The 20,884-nt window shown below is 42.5% G+C and overlaps 1 protein-coding gene across 1 annotated transcript; it reads right to left on the bottom strand.

Annotated features, from left to right (window-relative positions):
• Positions 1-11,211: 11,211 nt before the first annotated feature.
• On the bottom strand, positions 11,212-13,077 carry LOC118972158 (small integral membrane protein 10-like protein 2A). Its single transcript, XM_037017004.2, has one exon. It carries the CDS (start codon positions 12,826-12,828, stop codon positions 12,622-12,624), a length of 207 nt encoding a protein of 68 aa, XP_036872899.1. The 5' UTR covers positions 12,829-13,077; the 3' UTR covers positions 11,212-12,621.
• Between the last annotated feature and the right edge of the window lie 7,807 nt (positions 13,078-20,884).

Raw genomic sequence — 20,884 nt, 5'->3', positions numbered from 1 at the left:
CTTACAGTTTTTTTATTATTCACAGTGAACATCAGCATGATCAAGAAAGCTGTGGCTCTGCCATGTGAATCATCTCCTGAACCAGGGCAGAGCTCAGAGCTATAGAACCCGATGCATTAATGACAGGGGCTTGGTGGCAAGGGAATGGGGTCTCCAGACAATGAGGGGAAGTTCCCCCCTTTGTTAAACTCTCCCCTTTCTTTAGGGAAGTACTCTCCTAAAGGAAGTAGATAATCTAAAACCTCTGAAAAGTGATCCTTTTAGCCACGTCAGGGAGGCCATAAACACATATTTGGGGATTGCAGAGGTGATAGGGGAATCTCCTGATTCTCCTCATCCTCCTAAGGGTAAGTCAGGGGTAGGGTCACCAGCATAGTTGTACAGAAGATCAATTCAGAAGTCAGTAGGACCAAAACTAGAAGCATCAAGCACACAGCTAATTCCTGGTGAAGCCTGCATTGGAATCTTGGGCCCTTGTGTCTTAGGCATCTTTCATTACACCATACCGCTAGGTCTTGTAAAGGCTTTGTAATAGCAGAATTAAATTACTTAAGTGGGTTAAATAATTTTTTGGCATTGTATGTTATTTAAACATACCAATACAGATTCCAGTTTCTGTATAAATTTCCAATTAACGAAAATTGCATGCCTTCTGTAGAGCTTACCATAGCTTAACATTTCAGCAAATAGCCTTATGTTTGTAGTTATTAAAATATGCCCCAAGGGAAAGGATAGCTAGGCTGTGGCAGTCTGTTCTACATGTAGGTATGTTGGGTGGTTGTGCACGGGTCTCTCCCTAGGATTTCAAAAAGATCTTGGTGGCAGGTATCAGCAACTCTGTTCTTGCCATCCAGTCTGGAGGGGCCCTAGCTGCAATGTTTCATTTCCTGCCTGAGAAGTTCCTCAGTAATTAGAGTTCAAATCACTTCTCTTTTTCTCCAATTGCTGCTGGAGCTTTATATTCCTTTTATTACTCTCTTGTGTTACAAAGTGAGATACACATTAGGCTATGAGCCATTTCTCTATTTCAGGTCAGTGGTTGTGATTTTACCTGGGGCATTTGCTAAGCACCTTTACCATACCAACCACCACGAAATTGCATTAGCGCTGATCAATACCTTCCCAGGCATCACCAGAAGTGCACTTCGTGGAGGCGGGCCGGATCAGAGGCAGGCGGGGCCATGGGTGGTACCTGATGCTGGAGTGAGTTCCATCCGTAAAGCTGGTTGGTCGCTAGTACGCAGGCGCCATATGGTGGCGCGAGCCGGGGCGGGAGAGGTGGAGGGGTTGGAGTAGTGGCTGGGCCTAACGACAGCTCGAGGAGGCGGGGTCGAACTCGAGGGGCGGGGCCAGAGTTGAGAGGCGGGGAACTACGGCGGGAACCCAGGATACCCGATCACATGGTGAAGGCAGAGACTGCTGCATTTGGAGAGGGGAGGGTCAAGTGCTCTGGAGCCTAGGAGTCGGCCTGGTGCACACCCGCCCTGCCCACCACTCCCCTGCTCTTGTGTGTTCCTTGGGGGACCCTCGGCCTCTGCAGGCCCCTTGCACAAAGTTCTGTGAACACATTTTCCTGCTTATGCATACATCTCTAGGCCAGACATCATTGGCACCCAGGCTGCAGAGGTGGTTGCTTGCCACATTAATGGAATAACCCAAAATGTTAGCCAACATGAACCAGAACAACATATTCAAAGAATAATGCACCATGTCCAGGGAATGTAAGGAAGGCTAAATGTTAAGGAATCTATTAGTTTGCTATATTTAGTTACCAAAGGAAGACAACCATATGTTCATCTCCATCAATGTTGAAAAGATAAAACCAAGGGATTGTATGATTTTATGTTGGTTTTTGCCATCCATCTACCACAATCGATATGAGCCAATAGCTAGAGCAGAGTCTTGTAAGTGAAATACGGACTCATAAAACAACATGAGCTAATATTAGGAGCAAAGTCTTCATGTGGGATATGAGTTTAATCAAGGTGTGTGAATCCCTTCTAACCCACTGTGGTGAGCACTAAATCAAAAAGCTGTAAAGGAACCATCTGCGGGTTTGCAAGTGGTTGGAATATCAGCTTACCCTTCCCTCTTTGTACCCTAAGATGAATATAAAATAGAGGGAATCTCTTGGCTACCTCCAGAAGAGTGGAAGAGAAAATAAACACCTAGCCCACAACTTGAATGTTGTGCAAACTTCAGATGCAGGGTTAAGGTTTTAGACCACTGTCTGGGATCAATCACACTTTGCTTTGTAATGACAAATAAGGCATGGCTTGTCACCATTTAGGTTAGAAGAGAGAATGTGGTATGGGCTAGCATTCTGAGCAGGTTCAGAATATTGGTTCCTGTTTTGGTTGCAGTGTTAATGAAAAGGACAACCTCCACCAATGGGTTGGTCATCACAGTAATACTTTGTTCTTTGGTATTATCTTTCATTTGAGGCATTAAGAACACTTTGAAAACACATACCCCTATGAGGTTAGTCTATGCTTTTTTTCCCATGAGAAGTTCCTTAATATAACGAGCAATGATTCATCAAAAGAGAATGGTTCACTAAGAATCTTAGGATGTAGACTCAGAGTGGCCTTGGCTATCTCCCAGTGCTACTGAGGCTGATGATAGAGGGACACAGGCAGATAGAGTTCAGGGCCTCTGTAAGTTTCAAGAAGCTTCAGGGGCCTTGTAAATTTCAAAAAAAAAAGCTCCAATCCAACTCAGCCATTCAGATGTACACCTGTACACCTACAGATCTCAGCTTTGATTGGTTATGCCCTATGCAAATGAAGCATTGTACTTTCAGCCAATCAAGAGGGGGTTGTGATGTCATCACTTCAGTTCTCTATTTGGTCCAGAGAGGGTGGGACTTTCTCCTCTTAGGAGGCAATATAAATCCCTGCCCCTCATAGCATCCACCCTTGGAGCCCTTCCTGAGTAGTGGGAACCTCTTCTTTTCACTCATGTAAGAGCCTTGCTGGTTGCTCCTTACTCTTGTCTGCTGGTTCCATTCCTTGTCACCTCTGAGACATGATCTTGGGAAAAACAACATCTTAAGTGGTAACACTATAACCTAACTTGAGTCCTCCCATCCCCCAAATTCATGTAGAACCCCTAACCCCAATGTGATTGTATTTGGAGATAGGCTTTTAGGAGATAAGGTTAAATGAGGTCATGAGGGTGGAGTCCTAATCCTATAGGATTGGTGGCCTTATTAAAAAGAGGAAGAGAGAGGGAGCTCCTTGCTGCCCACATACATCAAGGAAAGGCCATTGAGGATAGAGCAAGAAGGCAGTTTTATCTGCAAGCTAGGAGGAGAGCTCTCACCAGGAATCAAATTGGCTGTCACCCTAGTCTAGGATTTTCCTAAATGTAATCTCAGAAACACTGGTGTGCCTGAACTGTTAGTAGGTGTTGGCTCTTTGGTCAAACACCTTTGAGAAGGCCGTTTAATATTAACATCTATTGCACATTAGAATATTTCGTGTTTTCAGCCAGAGCCCTAGAGTGAGGAAACTTGGTTACCACTATTGGAGAAGCACCTATTAAAACATCACAGATTCCTTACATGGAGAGTGCTTTGGGAGCACCAATGGAATGTTTTTTTGTTTTGTTTATAGGCCCTGACTCTGTTCCACATTTACTGAATCAGAATATTTAGGGGTAAAGCATGAGCATAGATATATATTTCAAAGATCACAGATAATTTTGATGAACAGCCCTAATTAAAAACCACTAAAATCAAACATGCCTTGTGGAGCTGAGTTTGAGAACTACTGATCTAGGACAACACCCTCATTTTTAAAGGCAAGGACATTGAGGTACCAGTAGGAAAGATGATAATGTTTGAGTCCTTTTTCCTCTGGTATAAATGACCTCTAGATGGCAGTCTATTTCTTGGTTTTAGTCAGCCTGCACGGGCAGAAAACTGAACAGTTACTGGATGAATTTGAGCATTGAAATACAACAGTTTAGTCCAATGAGTGTCTGTTGTGATAACGTTGCCTTGAACCAAGCAGGGCCATTTCTGTGTATTCCTCACAGGCCAGGTTTCCAGCTTGGAAAGAACTGTGGGAAGAGGAAGTCTAGACTAGGTAGGGAGAGGTGAGGGGTGGCAGCACCTTTCCGATGGAGCCTATTGCAGCCAGGAAGCCTCTATTCTGCCCGAAGCACTATCTCCTGAGTTCTGGCTGATGGACAGAGATGTACGGCAGGCTGAGACAACTGCTTTCCACAAGCCACCCCTCAGTTGATATATTCCTTTGGAAGGAATACGTTGAAAAATATCTCTGATGAAGGGCCCTTTAGAGAGATGCTTTTTGGAATCTTGTCATTTTGAGAACCTTTTCTCTCATCCCTACTGTCTTCATTAGAATCCTAAAATATTTGTAGAGTTTCAGACTCTCCCGGGCCAATCCCAGGGTTCTAGTTTTAGATCTGTCACTAATTTCCAGTGTGACTGAGCAAGTTGCCTCCCCTCCCTCATTCTCAAGTTTCAGCATCTGATTTATTTTCATTAAACTCTTCCAAAAAATCAGTGACAATTCAGATGATAGCTACTACTTGACTTCAGCGACTCTAATAATCTATGTTGGGCAAGATAGAGAATCACACACACACAAGAAATGCACATATGCATTTCAATACCTGTTACATACTTAGTAAGGACTTTGCCTTTTTAGTGCCATCAGGGGAGAAGTCCAGAGGTAGAGCGGGCTGCAGACACTAAGCTGCAGTTCCACTTCTCTGTGGTTCCTTTGGATCTATAATTCTACGTGATTTGGCTTCATTGTCAGGCTCTTGGCAAGATGGCTACAACAGTTTCCAGGAGTCACATCTAGATCTAAAAACTACCACAGGAGAAAAAAGGACAGCCCTTTCTGCATTTTCTTCTTAGGAGAGTGGAAACCTTCCTTGGAAGCATCCTAGTCACTCCACTGGCCCTGATTGGGTCATATTCCCATTGGTTTCTTTTTCCATTTGCTGATAAAAGGAATAGCAGAATCATGATTATAGGTGAGTTTGCATTAATCACTGTGGGGGCAATGAATATTGAAGTGTAAACCCTCTTTCCTCCCCAAGTAGAGAAGGTAAAATGCTTATGTAGAAGCCCTAACTCCCACTGTGACTGGGTTTGGAGATAGGGTCTTTGAGAAGGTAATTAAGGTTGAAAGGAGGTTGTAAGGGCGGGGCCCTAGTAGGATAGCACTGATGTCCTTATAAAAGAAAGAGATGCTAGATGTCTCCCTCTGTGTGTACACACAGACAGAAAAAAAAAAAGGCCACGTGAAGACACAAGGAGAAAGCAGCCATCTACAAGCCAGGAAGAAGGGCCTCACCAGAAGCCAGCCCTGGTTGACTTTGGACTTCCAGTCTCCAGAACCTTGAGAAAGTAAGTGTCTGCTGTTTAAGTCGCCCAGTCTGTGGTATTTTCCTATGGCAGCCTGAGTGCACTAATACACATGCAGAGGTCTCTGCCTATAGATAACAAAGCTTGCAGTTCCCAGGAATGAAATCTGCAGATAATCCACCAGCGCCTTAGTTGATCTGTGTAACCAAAATGATTCTTAGGTCTGGCCGGCAAATGCACCTGGCTTTGGAGTCACCACACTTAGCCTAACAGAGGAATAGCTCACAGAGAATTCCCAAGCATGAGTCATTAATGACACAGACCCAGGGTCCTTAGAATGGAGGGTTGGTGTGGTGAACCTGAGTAAGAAGCTTGATGTGACACTTGTGCACCTTCCCCTTGGCTTTCCTGTCAAAGCACCTGCAGCCAGTGACCTTGGAATGTGCAACAGGGAGCAGGACAGCCCCAAACCTTGCAGACTAAGTAGAAACTGCCTTTAAGTCAAGGCTAGTGCCAAGGGACCCAGAACACCCCTGCAGGAGGGTCTGCCACAGAGCAGAGGGGTGCTGCTAGAGGTTAGGGGGACATGGAGTTCTCCTCTGAGTCTGCCCCTGGGAGGCTGCCAGTGAAACCCTGGCCCCTTCCTCTGGGATCACCCTACCAGTTCCTGGATGTACTTCCCATCAGGCAGCATCCGCACAGTGCTTTATGTTATTGCTTTTGTTCAGCCCCCACTCCACCACCAATGTGGCTGAGGTCCCTCTTAAAGAGAGACAGTTGGGTCTCCTTTTAAACCCACCAGACCAAGTCCCCAACCCCTCTCCAGGTGGAGTGTTCTTTCTCTGGCTAGTAGCTGTGGTTTGGTTGCTTCCTTGAACTTCTGCTCCAACACAGTGTAATGGAAAACACCAGTCATCTTCTGCACCCTCTGAGAGAGGCAGAGAGAAGGCACAGAGTGGGAGCCTGCCCCCATCTTTTTTTTCTTAAGCCCCTACTCTCCTACTGGGACAGGCTGCTCCACCAAGCCTCCTGATTTCAGAAAATCTCCGGCCAGAGACACGTGCCCACCCATCTCCTATATACTGCCACACTGGATAGCTTGGCCCCAGGGGAAGGTATATTAGGGTAAGAAGGTGCTGTAAGACCACCCCCTCCAGCAGAGAAAGGAAAACACAATAACTTATCCTTATGGGAACTGCAGAGATTTTTTCCACCATCCACCACTTGAAAAATGCAGATGTTGTTCCTACCACACACAGGCTAATGTGCAGATGTTGTTCCTACCACACACACAGCTAAAGCAAGCTCTCCAGCTGATGCAGGCTATGCTACGAGGTCTGCTCCTTGGCTCCTGTAATCTAGCAGATCCAATAGTGCCCAGAATGTTTTGGGTAAATCAGTATGCAATATGGGGCCTATGGCAAGCCCTGATAAGACAATCGCAGCAGAGCCTGCTAGGACGTGACAAATAGTGCCGAACAGCAACCAGTATAGAGTACTGTTTCTCCCATTGCCAAGAGTTTGCAAGTCTGGTAACAAAAGGATGGAAATAAAGGCGATGCCTCTCATAATTACACCTGACCCATCTGCAGCTCTGATCTCTGCTGGTTTAGAAGTTTAGCTCCCTAGAAGAAACACATCCAGTGTAGGATGAAACAATGGATCCACTTAATTTAAGCCACTCTTAGCTCCTGGAGCCGTGTAGAATAGGTGGTGCTGGTTCATGCTACAGAATGAAGATAGGGAGGAGTATGGATGAGACCAGGAGATCCCCTAAGGTGACTTCTTACACTACAACCCTGAGGGGGTCCATGACACAGCAGTGAAACCCTACAAAGGACTGCCTAGGGCTCTGACGCCTCAGGAATGAAGGACTGAGCCTGCCCAGTAGGAAAGGCAAAAGGAACATGGGATTGACAGAGAAGGCATAAACAAACAGGACCACCTCATGGCTATGTCAGAATGAGGACTGTACGTTCCACCTGTATTTCTCTGCTGTCTTTTTTATTCATTTATTTAATTCTCTCATCTCTTCTTTATTGTAAATAGGGTAGAGTGGTGGTGGTGAATTCACCACTGAGGTCATAGAATTGTAGAACAGTAATATCAAGTTGGGATAATGGCAGAACTTAAACTATAAACAGAGAACTAATGACCTCACCTCTGACTATGGTAATTAGAAGTGTTTGTATGTGTTGTATCTCTCTGGGTAGTTTGTGGTTATACACAGAGTAATTAAATTAAGCCGGGCCAGCATTTTTGGAATCACGTGATTGGAAGGATGTTTGTGCATGCTAGAAATCCAAGGAGTGGAAGGCAATGATTGTCTCTATTGCTTTTCTGTCTTCCTAACATCCCCTCCTTTTGAAAACTGCTGAAAATCATGGGGATTTACTACTCCAGGACACAGAATACTTGGGGTAGAAATAGAGGTGACGGAAAGACATTAGTATCCAGGAAAGCCTCAGAATATTGGCTATCCTTGCCTATCCTGGAATCTCCACTTTTTAAGACTTTGGTTTTACCTTGCCCAGAATCATTCAGATTATGTGGCTCAACAAAAATTGAAATTATGAACTTAGGAACTCAGGAATGAAGGACTGAATCTGCCCAGTAGGAAAGGCAAAGGAATGTGGGATTGACAGAGAGAGAAAGCCTAAACAGGACCCAAGCATTTTTAGTGTAAAATTTGCAAAGTAAAATATGCTTACACTAAAACCAGTAAAGGAAATAAGTTTCCAAGCATTTTTCAGGAAGAATTTGAAGCACGCTCTTATATTTCCAGTAGAACTACCAAAGTGGGAACTTGTGGGAAATCATGTCTTGAAAGACATAGTGACAGAAAGACAGAAAGACAGACCACTCCCACCCCTATCCTGGGGATGACATTCTAGAAACAGTCTCTCTGAGTTGCTGGAAAAGGGGAGTCAATGTCAGTAAGTCATTCAGGTCACTGGAACCAGTCTGCGTCTAAAGGCAATCACGGAACTATACAAGGAAGGGGATCAAGAGTCACCACAGAAGCCCAGCCTGCGGACCAGTCTGGGGAGATCCAGGGCCTGGAACCTGCTGCCTATAATATCAGAAGTTTGGTCATGTTGAGATAGAGCAGGGAAATGGGGCAAGGGTCATGTCATTGTAAAATCTACTTAGCCTGTGAAAAAGGCCCAGTTTGTTCTTTAACTTAACCTATATGCTGTTCTTCCTCTTCTTCCAGCCCCTTAAATCAATTAGTAACTGTAAGCAGGACAAGAGAGACCTCCAGGGTATCAATGAACCTACATGGGTAAATAATGCTGAGATCTGGACCAACACAGTCACTTAAATAACCCTATTCAAGACAAAACTTCCAAGGAATTATGAATCACCTAGATACATCATGCTTTATATAACCCTCTATCCAAAAGGCCCTACAACACCCCAAACCTTAAATCCTTAAGTGTGCCTCCTCTCTGAGGTCGCCCACCCTCCCGTCTGAGTGTGTACTGTCTTGTATCAAATAAGCTTTCTTCTTGCTAAGCCAGCTGCACTTGTCTTTGACTCTTTTCCATGATAAGGACAAGAACAGTCCAATCTCCACCGCTGGTGGTAAATGTCTTTGTCACTGTACTATTTCATTCAGCTTCCTAGTCTTAACAGAATCATTTTCTCTCTCCGTGTTTTAATTTAAACCAGTAGGTAAGTGGAAGTTCTCAAAATACAAACTCACTCTGTCCAATGCTCTGTGGCTCCCCCAAATTCTGGAGTGGTAGGGATGTAATTCCCTTGCCATGCTGATCCAGTGGACACTGGATGCCCGGTGACCCTGGCTTTAGGAGTTGGCAAGAGATTTTTCCCTATGCTCAGCAGTTCAGTGACCTTCCGTTTCCTCCCTCTGGACTTCCTTGCTCTCGGCTGCCTGCATGCCTGCTGACATTCGCTTCTACTCTTGCTTTAATGAATTCCTTCCTTATCTACACTCATCCGACCTGTTTGTGAATTCTTTCCCAATTAGAGTCCGGAACCCTCCTCTGTCCAAGTTGAAGTTTCACCTTGTGCGCAGGGAGAGACCTCCCCAGATGCAGCTGCCTGACCTTGTCAGGAGAGGACCAGGAGTCCAGGTAGAAAGACCTGGTATGTAAGAGAGGAGCTCTCTTCCATCTGGTGCTTTCAGAGAACTGCATCTTTGGGAAAGTCTGAGTTAAAGGACATTTTCTGGTGTTCTAGGGCAGTGTTAGCAGTGCTCAAGAGAACCGCACCTAACTACAATGAAGCCTGTGCCAGAAGTTGCCAGAGGTAATCAGCTCATGAAGGTGGTACAATTGTGGAAGTGAGGAGGTTCCTAAGTCTGAGGAAGCTATAGTTTCGCTGGCTTTTTTTTTTTTTTTTTTGGTGGGGGGCTGTAGGGTAAGAGAAATTATATCTGCAGTTAATCAGGGGAAATGATTTGAAAAGTAAAAACCATGAAACCAAAACCCTGTGCTCTTTGCAAGTTAGAATTTTAGAACTGTCTCTTTAGAAACCATGTGTATTTTCTGTTAATGGGTAAAAAGTTGCTTTCTCAGGAGAATGTGAAATTTGTTTATTTTCCACATTGAAACCAACTTGCTTTGATTAGAATGTAAGTCCTCTCCGAGTGACTGAGTTCCACCTGGCCCTCCATTCATGTGCTCTGCTGCAGATACCTGAGAGTGCCTAGCCCTGTTTTCCCGAAGTTCGGCATCCATGGCACCTGTTTGGATAGTGAGTTTTACATTCAAAATTTCAAGGAGGCCTCACAACTTAGTATAAATACAATGAAAAACAATGAATGTCCATATCAGTAGGAATAATATTGTTTGCAATATTTCATCATTCTACCACCAGTGTGTGTGTGCTTCTCCCCTCTCTTTAGGGGTGATAATAGTCCCTATCTGTAGGTGTTGTAAGGATTAAATGGAATGATGTATATAAAGTGTTTAGAACATTGCATGGTATGTCGTAAGTGTGCAATAATGCTGCCAAGTATTATTTCTCTGTATGTGGAGTGTATGAATGTAATATACATCTGTTTCTCTCTGGCTCAATCACTGTTGGACATTTTTTCCAGTCTTGCTATTATGACTTACGCTAAAATGTAAGAACCTTGCCTAAACATCATGAGGCACTCATCCAAGTATCTACCAACGTACTGTATGATCTAACTTATATGTGGAATCTAAAAGCCAAACTCAGAGAGTAAAATTGTTGGTTCCAGGGGTTGGGGGTGGAGCACATGGGGAAATGTTGGTCAGAGTATAGAATTTCATTTACTCAGGTTGAATAAATTCTAGGGATCTAAGGCACAACGTTGTGATTATAGCTTTCAATATTGTTTTATATACTTGAAGGTTGCCAAGACACCAGATCTTGAATGTCCTTACCACAAGAAACAAATGGTAATTAAATGATGGGAACAGAATGGAAGTGCTGGCTAAAGCTGGTGGCAATAATACTGCATTACATGTACCCAATTAACAGTGTACATCTTAAATTTACACAATGTTATGTGTCAATTCTATCAATAATGCTGGGGGAAAAAAGTTTTGAAAATTTTAAGTTGTGAAAACTTCATCACATTTCTGGTTTTCTTTTTACCTGATCTATGACATGGCAGAGATTTGCTCATGCAGTTTCATAGAGTGAGGAAGCTCTAGGCTACCTATAGATTACTGGCCATTTTTAGTTTTTAAGCATTTCTTTGTGGTCTATAGTTTGCTTGGAAAGCACGGAAACTAGATTTCATGTAATCATTCAGGAACATTTTAGGATATACATATACTTTTGCAGTAAGATAGGAAGCAGAATCTACCTGGCTCCGTGTGTCATTTCCCAACTCCCCCTCTCCACGCACAATTTCCTTCTAATTGCAGTAAATTCATTTTTAATCAAAGCAATGCACACATGTATAGTTTTAACAATCAAGTAATGAAAAAGGGCATATAATGAAAAGTAAATCCCTGCTCAATTTCTCAACTCTTCCCTAAGCCACAAAAACGTTTATAGTTTTAAACAAGTAATAAAAAAGGGCATATAATGAAAAGTAAATCCCTGCCCAATTTCTCAACTCTTCCCACAAAAACTTTTACATGTCTGTTTAGTGGTTACCTCCACTTTTCTTAATAATATGCTTTTATGACTATTTCTTGAATTAATGACATGAGGTATTTTCTCACTGACTTCCTGATGTCTCCCCCCTACCCCTTTCCTCCTCCCTGGATATGGCTGTGCCACTTTTCCGGTTTGTTGCCTACCTTCTTCACTTTAATAATATAATCCTGACACCAATCATTCAACTATCTGAACTTACTACTTTGAGAATAACACCACTATTCCATTTCTTCCCCTCTGCCTGCCAACTTGTTGCCTGGACTTTCACATTGTCCACGTTGCTAACATTCGCATAACATTCTATAACCATAATTAAGTCTTCCCTTCTTTGCCTACGACTTACTCTAAAAATGGAAAACCATTAAGTAATTATTTCCATTGTTATGATTATTTCAATATTGTCCACCGAACAGCAAAGTTGAAATGCCTACGACTGGATTTTCTCATCTGTGGCTACAGAGTCTTAGTCCACGTGCCAGTGTTCAAGCAGATTCCCTTTCTCACACTCCTGGCAATGTTCAAAACCAGGCCACATCTGAGGTTGCTTCATATTTGAAGCATGCTTTCCTTGTACTGTTTGAAATGACTGTTTTTTCCTGTAGTTTGTTTTCCATTGGTCTTTTTTCTTTTGGAATGAAGAAATGTATGCCTTCCAGATCATGTTATTTTCCTCCAGCTTCTATCTCAACCCCATCAATTGCTTAGAGTGCATTCCATTAATTTGGAAGTGTATTAACTTCTTATTCTAACTTGGAAGATTTGCCCCCGATTTGGACCATTCTTGTAGTTTCTTTCAGTTGTTAGTTAACTGCTCCTATTTTCCCCCCTTAGGACATCCTGGATTCATTGTCATTTCTTAACGTTCGTGCCGTTTTTTGTTTTATGGATGCAAGAACTTCTGAAGTATTTCAGAGGATTTTCTGAGTTTTAAGTTCTGTTCCTTGAAATAACTATTTCCTTGAGGGTCAACTTTTCGTTAGATTTTAGGCTTTTCTGGTTATATTGCAGGCTTTCTGCGAAGTGATTGAAAAAAATGAGGCACTGGAAAGACAGCCAGGCAGGTTGCCGGCGTTTGCGAGACGAGCGGGTCGCTTTGCTCTAGGGCGGGTGAGCTGGCGATGGAAGTCAGCCATCCTGCTGGGGGCCCCGAACGACACAAAGTTGCTCTAAATATGTACCTGCAGACGGACGTTGAGAATCACGGAGGCCACGACGTAGAAGTACGGGAAGTTCATGCGCAGCCGCCAGGCCAGGTCGAAGAAGGTGATCAGCGTGCGCGTGAGCCCCTTGCAGAAGGCGCGGTACGAGCCGCCGACCCCAGCCGAGCGCGAGAGCAGCACCGCCAGGCCCGACAGGGCCGCCGCTGGCGCCATCGGTCTCGGGGAGCTTTCCCAAACGGTGCTTAAAGCCCAGGGACTCCAGCCGCGGCTCGGACCCGCTGACCGTCGGACAGCGGGACGCTCCGGGGGGAATCCGTGCGGGGCTCTGGACGGCCGCAGAGGTGAGCTGCGCTGCCCGGGGGTGCCCTCCTTCCCCTGCAGCGCTCGAGCTGCGGCGATCGCTGGTGCGCCGGCGGGGCCCGCCGGACAGAGCTGCCTCGGGCCGGGCGGGGCGCCAGAGATGGCGAACCCCCGGACGGGGGAGAGGGACGGGGAGGGGGAGGGGCGCGCGGCTCTCCCTGACGCCGGTGGGCCCTTTTTTGTTCATTTTTAAATTTTAACGGAAGCAAAACGAAACTTGCTTAAAATGTTTAAAAATTTCCTTCATTAGCATGATCTTGAGCAGCTTAGAAGCTTGAACTCATCCTCAACTGTAAGCTAGTACAAATAATAAGAAACCTACGCATTTTCAGAACTTTAAAATGTATGCATTGTGTTTCAGTGATTCAAGTGACTTTTTTGTTTTAGATCTTTAGTATTCTTATAATGGGAAAAGCTATAACTAGGTTTTAGAAATTTTCAATTGCACAATTAGAACAATGGGAAGCAAATTCCCTGCTTAATGTCACACTCCCACCCTCCACCACCCCTCGCCCTGACCTGCTATCCCGTTTCCTGTGTACTCTTCCAGACTTGGTATGCTCCTATAGTGTTCCTACCATATCACTAATATACAACTACCTCACTGTCTTTGACGACTGATTATTACACCAATATATATGCTATTGATGTTCAATAACTGATTTAACCAGTCCCCTATTGGACACTCTGAATGTTTCCAGTTTTTCTGATGCCAAAATTTGTTGCAGTGAACACTTGCACTGTATACTTGAGTTTACAGGTGGCAGAAGAGTATGAACAATACAATCCTGTCTTTATTTATAAAACAATAATATAAACATATATATTTAGCTTCCGAGGTCAAAAAATTTTACTAGTACATGTGGTCAATCAAAAAGGTTTATAGACCAGGGCTTTATACAACATTGAGTGTTAAACTTGGAAAGGTTTTCGCCAATATGATAAGCAATAATTACTCATTATTCTTTTAATTTGCATTCATTTAATTATCAGTGAAGCTGAGCAACTTTTTAAAATTCCTTAATTTTTCAATATTGTTTTACTGATTGTTTCCAAAACATGAAAACATATAAATATGTATTATGAGAAAAGTAATATTCCTCAGATCAGAATCCCCAGAAAGACAATTAACAGATTGATATGTTTTTATCAGTTATTTAGATATGTTAATAAGCAAGGCATATATACATATATCACACACAAGTCACCAAACATAAGTGGAATAATACAAATACTGCTCTGACAATTGCTTTTAAACATAATGATATATCTTGCATATCTTTCCATGCTGACACCTCATAGACTGTGAATAACTTACGGATGGCCACTAATTAACTGGTGGGTTTCAAATTTTTCACAGTCATAAACTGTTGAAATTACTATCCTTGCATGCACTTCTTTGTACACTTCTCTGATTTCCCCTGGGATGCATTCCTTGAATTCTTGGATCAAACGTTTTTTATCTGTTTAAAGATTTTTTCTTTTTCTTTACTATCTATTGAAGAATAGTTGATATACAATATTATATTGGTTTCAAGTATATAGCACAATGATTCAACAGTTACACACATTATTGAATGCACACCCCAACTAGTTTAGTTATTATCTGTCAACATAGAAAGATGTTACAGAACTACTGACTATATTTTCTATGCTGTACTTTCATCCCCTTGACTAATTTATATTGTGATGGAGATTTTGTGCCTCTTTATCCCCTTCACCTATTTCACCCATCCTTCCACTCCTCCTCCCCTATGGCAACCACCAGTCTTTTCTCAGTGTCTATGAATCTGTTTCTGTTTTGTTGTTTTCCTTTGTGTTGTTTTGTTTAGATTTCACTTGTAAGTGAAATCACATGGTATTTGTCTTTCTCCACCTGGCTTATTTCACTGAGTATAATACCCTCTAAGTCCATCCATGCTGTTGCAAATGGCAAGGTTTGTTTCTTTTGTATGGCTGAATAATATTCCATTCCATATATGTACCATAACTTCTTTATCCATTCATCTGTTGATGACCACTTTGGTTGCTTCCATATCTTGGCTATTATAAATAATGTCATGATTTATAAACATAGGGGTGCATATATCTTTTCAAATCAGTGATTTTGTTTTCTTCAGGAAAATTTCAAGTGGAATTGTGGCATCATGTAGTATTTCTATTTTTGTTTTGTTGAGGAACCTCCATACTGCTTTCCACAGCGGCTGCACCAATTGACATTCCCACCAACAGTGTAGGAGGGTTCCCTTTTCTCTGCATCCTTGCCAACACTTGTTATTTTTTGTCTTTTGGATAGTGGCCATTCTAACTGGTGGGAAGTGATATCTCACTGTGGTTTTGATTTGCATTTCCCTGATGATTAGTGATATGGAACATCTTTTTGATGTGTCTGTTGGCCTGCTGTATGTCTTCTTTGGAAAAATGTCTATTCAGGTCCCCTGCCCATTTTTTAATTAGGTTACTTGTTTTTTTGGTGTTGAGTCGTCTGAGTTCTTCATATATATTGTATATTATGTTTAAAGATTTTGATACATATCCTCAAACTGCCTTCTACACAGCTTGTACTAATATATCCATGAACACTTTCAACTTTGCTAAAAATGGGCATTGATGTTCTTTTAAATCTTTGATACTCTGGTGGGTAAAACATATACTTCATTTTAATTTTCATATATTGATTACTAGCAAAATTAGACACCATTTATATGTGCATATATCTTTGCGCATTTGTATGAAAGGAACTACTAAGTTGTGCACTAGTAGCTTTAATCAGTATTTCCAATTCCCGTGTAAAAGAGTTGTGCCAATTTCCACTCCCTCAGACAATGTATGAGGCTGTCCTTTTCTCCACCTCCTCACCTATATTTTTAAGCATTATTTTATGGTGGCTAATCTAAAAGCAAAGCATTCTCATTATTTTAATTTGCTTTTATTTGATTACTACTGAGCCTGAATATTATGTTTATTGGTCATTCATAGTGGTGTCAAAAATTAGGAGTACTGAGTAGAACTGATGACTGGTGGACAGGTGAAGGGCTTACAATGAACTCACAGACTAAAGGGTCCAGGAGACCCCAGGGATGGGGGCGACAGCCAGGAAGAGGAGAGTCAGGCAGACCCCCACCCCTCCCCTGTCTGTCTGCCCCTCAGGCTGCCCAAGTTCCGGCCCCTTTGTTTATTTTTACATTAAACTTATGCCTAAGGCAAAAACAACAGCCTGAGTAGCCTGAAAATGATAAAATCTCAACCACAGCCCGAGAGAAACAGAGAGTAGATAAAATGGTGTTAAGTAATGCATTAAACAAAGTAAATGCCTCCTCCCTTACACCACATACCACACACTGAATATAAGATAGTAATGGGACAAAACTGCACAAGTCTTCTAGCTCTTCCTTTCCGCAGTAGAGTGCATTACACCTTGATTCTTCTCTCTGAAGCACCCACTCTTAATATATATATGAAGGGAATATATTTTTTAACTGCTATAGTGGGTAGAGATAATAGATTTAAATTTAATCAGAGGTTTTGTAGTAGAAGACACTGAATTGAATACAGGTGTTTCTGTCTCCAAGACAAATAGAAACAATTATAAAGAAGTGCAAAGTAAATTCACTCATAAAGCTAGTGGAAGGGGTGAGGATAGTGGGTCAAAGAATTTGATAAATTCCTGGAATGAATAAGATTGGCTCAAAGTGAAGAATAAAGCATAGTGGAGGGCACTGCAGCCAACAAATCTCAGGAAAAGGCTGTAGCAGAAGCAGAAGCCATTTTCATGAAGGAAGCAACCTGTACGGAAAACGCAAGTTCCATGGCCAGGATCCTCACCTGATACCCATCGTGTACAGGCAATGAGGTAATACTTAGCCTACTGCGCAGGTGCGTGCTTGCTTACCCGTTACTGCCAGTATTGCTATAAAAAGAGTTCCTCTGGTGCTAAGAGCAGAACCTAGAGAAGGGAGCAGGAGAGCGGAGAGCAGAGGCTGGAAGAGAGGGCAGAGCCTGAGACCGGCTTGCTGCCTGCAGAGGTAGATGTGATTCTAGCACATGACCTATCACGGTGAGAATAAACCTCTGTATGAGCCCCCTTTTACCCCCATGTTCCCTTGTCATTTTTTGGTCTCAGCGAATCCATAGTGAACTTGCCTGGAGCTGAAACCCTCAGGAGAGACACATCCCCATGCTCCAGGTATGGAGAGTGGAAGTGGGAAGATGACATTAAAGGAGATGACTATTTGAAGAATGACTAAGTTCACTTTCATCAACTTCCTTCCCTTCTCCCTGTCAGCTAGTGAAGGAGTTCATCTCCTGGATGAAAATGGACAGTGTTTCTCTAAAGAAATTGAGTGATGTGCCTGGAAAGAGCTAGGGCTCCATAATAGGGAGGAACACTTGGTGCCACAAATGGTTCCCCCTGCTGAATCCATGACTTTGCTTTGATGTTGCTGATCCCCTCATCAAGAGGTGCTCTGTTTTTGTCTTGAATCGTGTCACTTGCTTTGGTCAATGGGACAACAACAGTCCAAGCAAAAGCTAGAAAAGTGCTTATGTAGGGCCTGCACTCTTGCTGGTCTTGGAAACCTGCTGCCACCATACGGACAGGCTGGATGATGAGACTCATGCCCCAGTCATCTCTGTAGCTACAACTTGTGGCCAACCTACCCCTCAAAGTAGAGTTACCAAGACCACCACCAGCAGCTGACCGCAGACATGAATACAGCTGAACCCTTCCCAAACTGCCAACCCCCAATAGTTAACTAAAGAAATTGTTGCTGATTTTAAGCCTCTAAGCTTTGAGCAGTTTGTTTCACAGCAAAAGCTAACTGATATGCCCCCAGAATAGAATTACAAATAGAGTAGCAATCCGAATGGTTCAGTTCACAGTGATCTTTGGTGGTGATTAGTTAATCACGAGGATCCTAGGACTCAAATAGAAGCATAACCCATTTGACCAAAAGAGTCCTGGCAAAGAAAATGTTAGGTTGCCATGATACAATGTCACAGCCTTTCAGGTCATATACCCAGAGTCCCTAGGATGAACGGGAGACTGAATACCTTGAGGGAGGATGCTATGGTGATGTTATAGTTTTGTACTATAAACCATCCTGACCATCCCCAAAAGGCTCTGCAGTAACTGTCCGAGGCAACTGTGCAGAGGAATAATAAAAATCCACACTCTCTCCAGGGATTACTGGACAATGGCTCTGAGTTAACATGTGTACTGGGGATTCACAGCAACCCTGTTGACCACAGTTAAAGTGAGGGCTAATGAAGGCCAAAAGAGAAATGGAGTTTTGGCCTAAATCCAACTCATGGTGGGCCCAGTGGGTATACCAAACCAATCTGTGGTTATTTTTCTAGTTCCTGGGATTACGGTTATAATAGATATAACCAGCAGCTTGGCTCCGTGACCTGTGGAGTGAGAATTTTTCTGTTTGGAAGGTCCAGGTGAAAGCCTGGAACTTACCCTCCCTTACAGTGACAGCAAACACATACATAGAACTTCTTCCAAGTAGTTTGGATATAATAACATATTATTCCTCAAAACAGCACTACCAATAGATACTATTTTGTATACATTTGACAGAAAAGGAACTTACAGCATAGAAAGTTTAAGTAACTTGCTGAAGACCACTCGTTAGTGACTGGTAAAACTGGAATTTAAGCCAGAAAACTGGCTCCAGAGTCCACGCTTTTAACCACTATGCTGTATTCTCAAAACAGTAAATCAAAACTACTATTGCATGTACACAAGACACAAAAATTAGGGCCATCAACAAGACTTAAAATTTTCTGGGGTACTGATCCCTATTATGTCCCTGTTTGATGTACCTGCCAGACTAGTGAAGAATACAGCAGGATCTGGAGGTCAAAGTGCTATATATGGACTGGTCTTGAGCAGGTCCTGAAGGCAAAAGGTACAGGAGCAGCAGCTTGCACTCCCACTGTCTGCCTGCCCCACTGCCCTCCCTTTCTTTTTTTTATTTCTATTTTTATTTCATCATCACTAATGTACAATTACATGAGCAACATTAAGTTTACTAGACTCCCTGCATTATCAAGTCCCCACCACATACGCCATTACAGTCACTGTCCATCACCGTAGTAAGATGCTGTAGAATCACTACTTGTCTTCTCTGTGTAGTACAGCCCTCCCTGTGACCCCCCTACATTATGTCTGCTAATAGTATGGCCCTCTTTTCCCCTTATCCCTCCCTCCACACCCATCATCCCCAGTCCCTTTCCCTTTGGTAACTGTTAGTCCATTCTTGGGTTCTGTGAGTCTGCATTCTTGGGTTCTGTGAGTCTGCTGCTGTTTTGTTCCTTCAGTTTTCCTTTGTTCTTATACTCCACAGAAAAGTGAAATCATTTGGTACTTGTCTTTCTTGGCCTGACTTATTTCACTAAGCATAATACCCTCTAGCTCCATCCATGTTGTTGCAAATGGTAGTATTTGTTTTCTTCTTATGGCTGAATAATATTCCATTGTGTATGTACCATTTCTACTTTATCCATTCATCTCTGATGGACACTTAGATTGCTACCATTTCTTGGCTATTGTAAATAGTGCTGCAATAAACATAGGGGTGCATATGTCTTTTTCAAACTGGGCCCCTGCATTCTTAGAGTAAATTCCTAAGAGTGGAATTCCTGGGTTAAATTGTATTTCTATTTTTAGTTTTTTTAGGAACCTCCATGCTGCTTTCCACAATGGTTGAACTAATTTACATTCCCACCAGCAGTGTGGGAGGGTTTCCCTTTCTCCACATCCTCGCCAACATTTGTTGTTGTTTGTCTTTTGGATGGTAACCATCCTAACTGGTGTGAGGTGATATCTCATTGTGGTTATAATTTGCATTTCTCTGATGATTAGCGATGTGGAACATCTTTTCATGTGCCTGTTGGCCATCTGAATTTCTTATTTGGAGAACTGTCTGTTAAGCTCCTCTGCCCACTTTTTAATTAGCTTATTTGCTTTTTGTTGTTGAGGTGCACGAGCTCTTTATATATTTTGGACGTCAACCACTTTTGTTTCCCTTGCCCGGGGAGATATGTTCATGAAGAAGTCACTCATGTTTATATCCAAGAGATTTTTGCCTATATATTTTTCTGAGAATTTTATGGTTTCATGACTTACATTCAGATCTTTGATCCATTTTGAGTTTACTTTTGTGTATGGAGTTACACAATAATCCAGTTTCATTCTCTTACATGTAGATGTCCAGTTTTGCCAACACCAGCTGTTGAAGAGGCTGTCATTTCCCCATTGTATATCTGTAGATCCTTTATCATATATTAATTGACCATATATGCTTCAGTTAACATCTAGACTCTCTATTCTGTTCCACTGGTCTATCGGTCTGTTCTTTTGCCAGTATCAAATTGTCTTGATTACTGTGGCTTTGTAGTAGAGCATGAAGTTGGGAAGCGAGATCCCCCTGCTTTATTCTTCCTTCTCAGGATTGCTTTGGCTATTCGGGGTCTTTTGTGGTTCCATATGAATTTTAGAACTATTTGTTCCAGTTCGTTGAAGAATGCTGTCAGTATTTTGATAAGGATTGCATTGAATCTGTAGATTGCTTTAGGTAGGTGGACCATTCTGACAATATTAATTCTTCCTACCCAAGAGCATGGGATGAATTTCCATTCATCAGTGTCCTCTTTAATTTCTCTTAAGAGTGTCTTGTAGTTTTCAGGGTACAGGTCTTTCACTTCCTTGGTTAGGTTCATTCCTAGGTATTTTATTCTTTTTGATGCCATTTTGAATGGAATTGTTTTCCTGATTTCTCGTTCTGCTAGTTCATCATTAGTGTATAGGAATTCAACAGATTTCTGTGTGTTAATTTTGTATCCTGCAAGTTTGCTGAATTCAGATATTAATTCTAGTAGTTTTGGAGTGGATTCTTTAGGG

This window comes from Manis javanica, chromosome X, assembly GCF_040802235.1.
Source record: "Manis javanica isolate MJ-LG chromosome X, MJ_LKY, whole genome shotgun sequence".
Lineage (NCBI taxonomy): Eukaryota > Metazoa > Chordata > Mammalia > Pholidota > Manidae > Manis > Manis javanica.
Note: the sequence above shows the minus strand (reverse complement) of the source record. Positions and strands in the feature narration are given on the sequence as shown.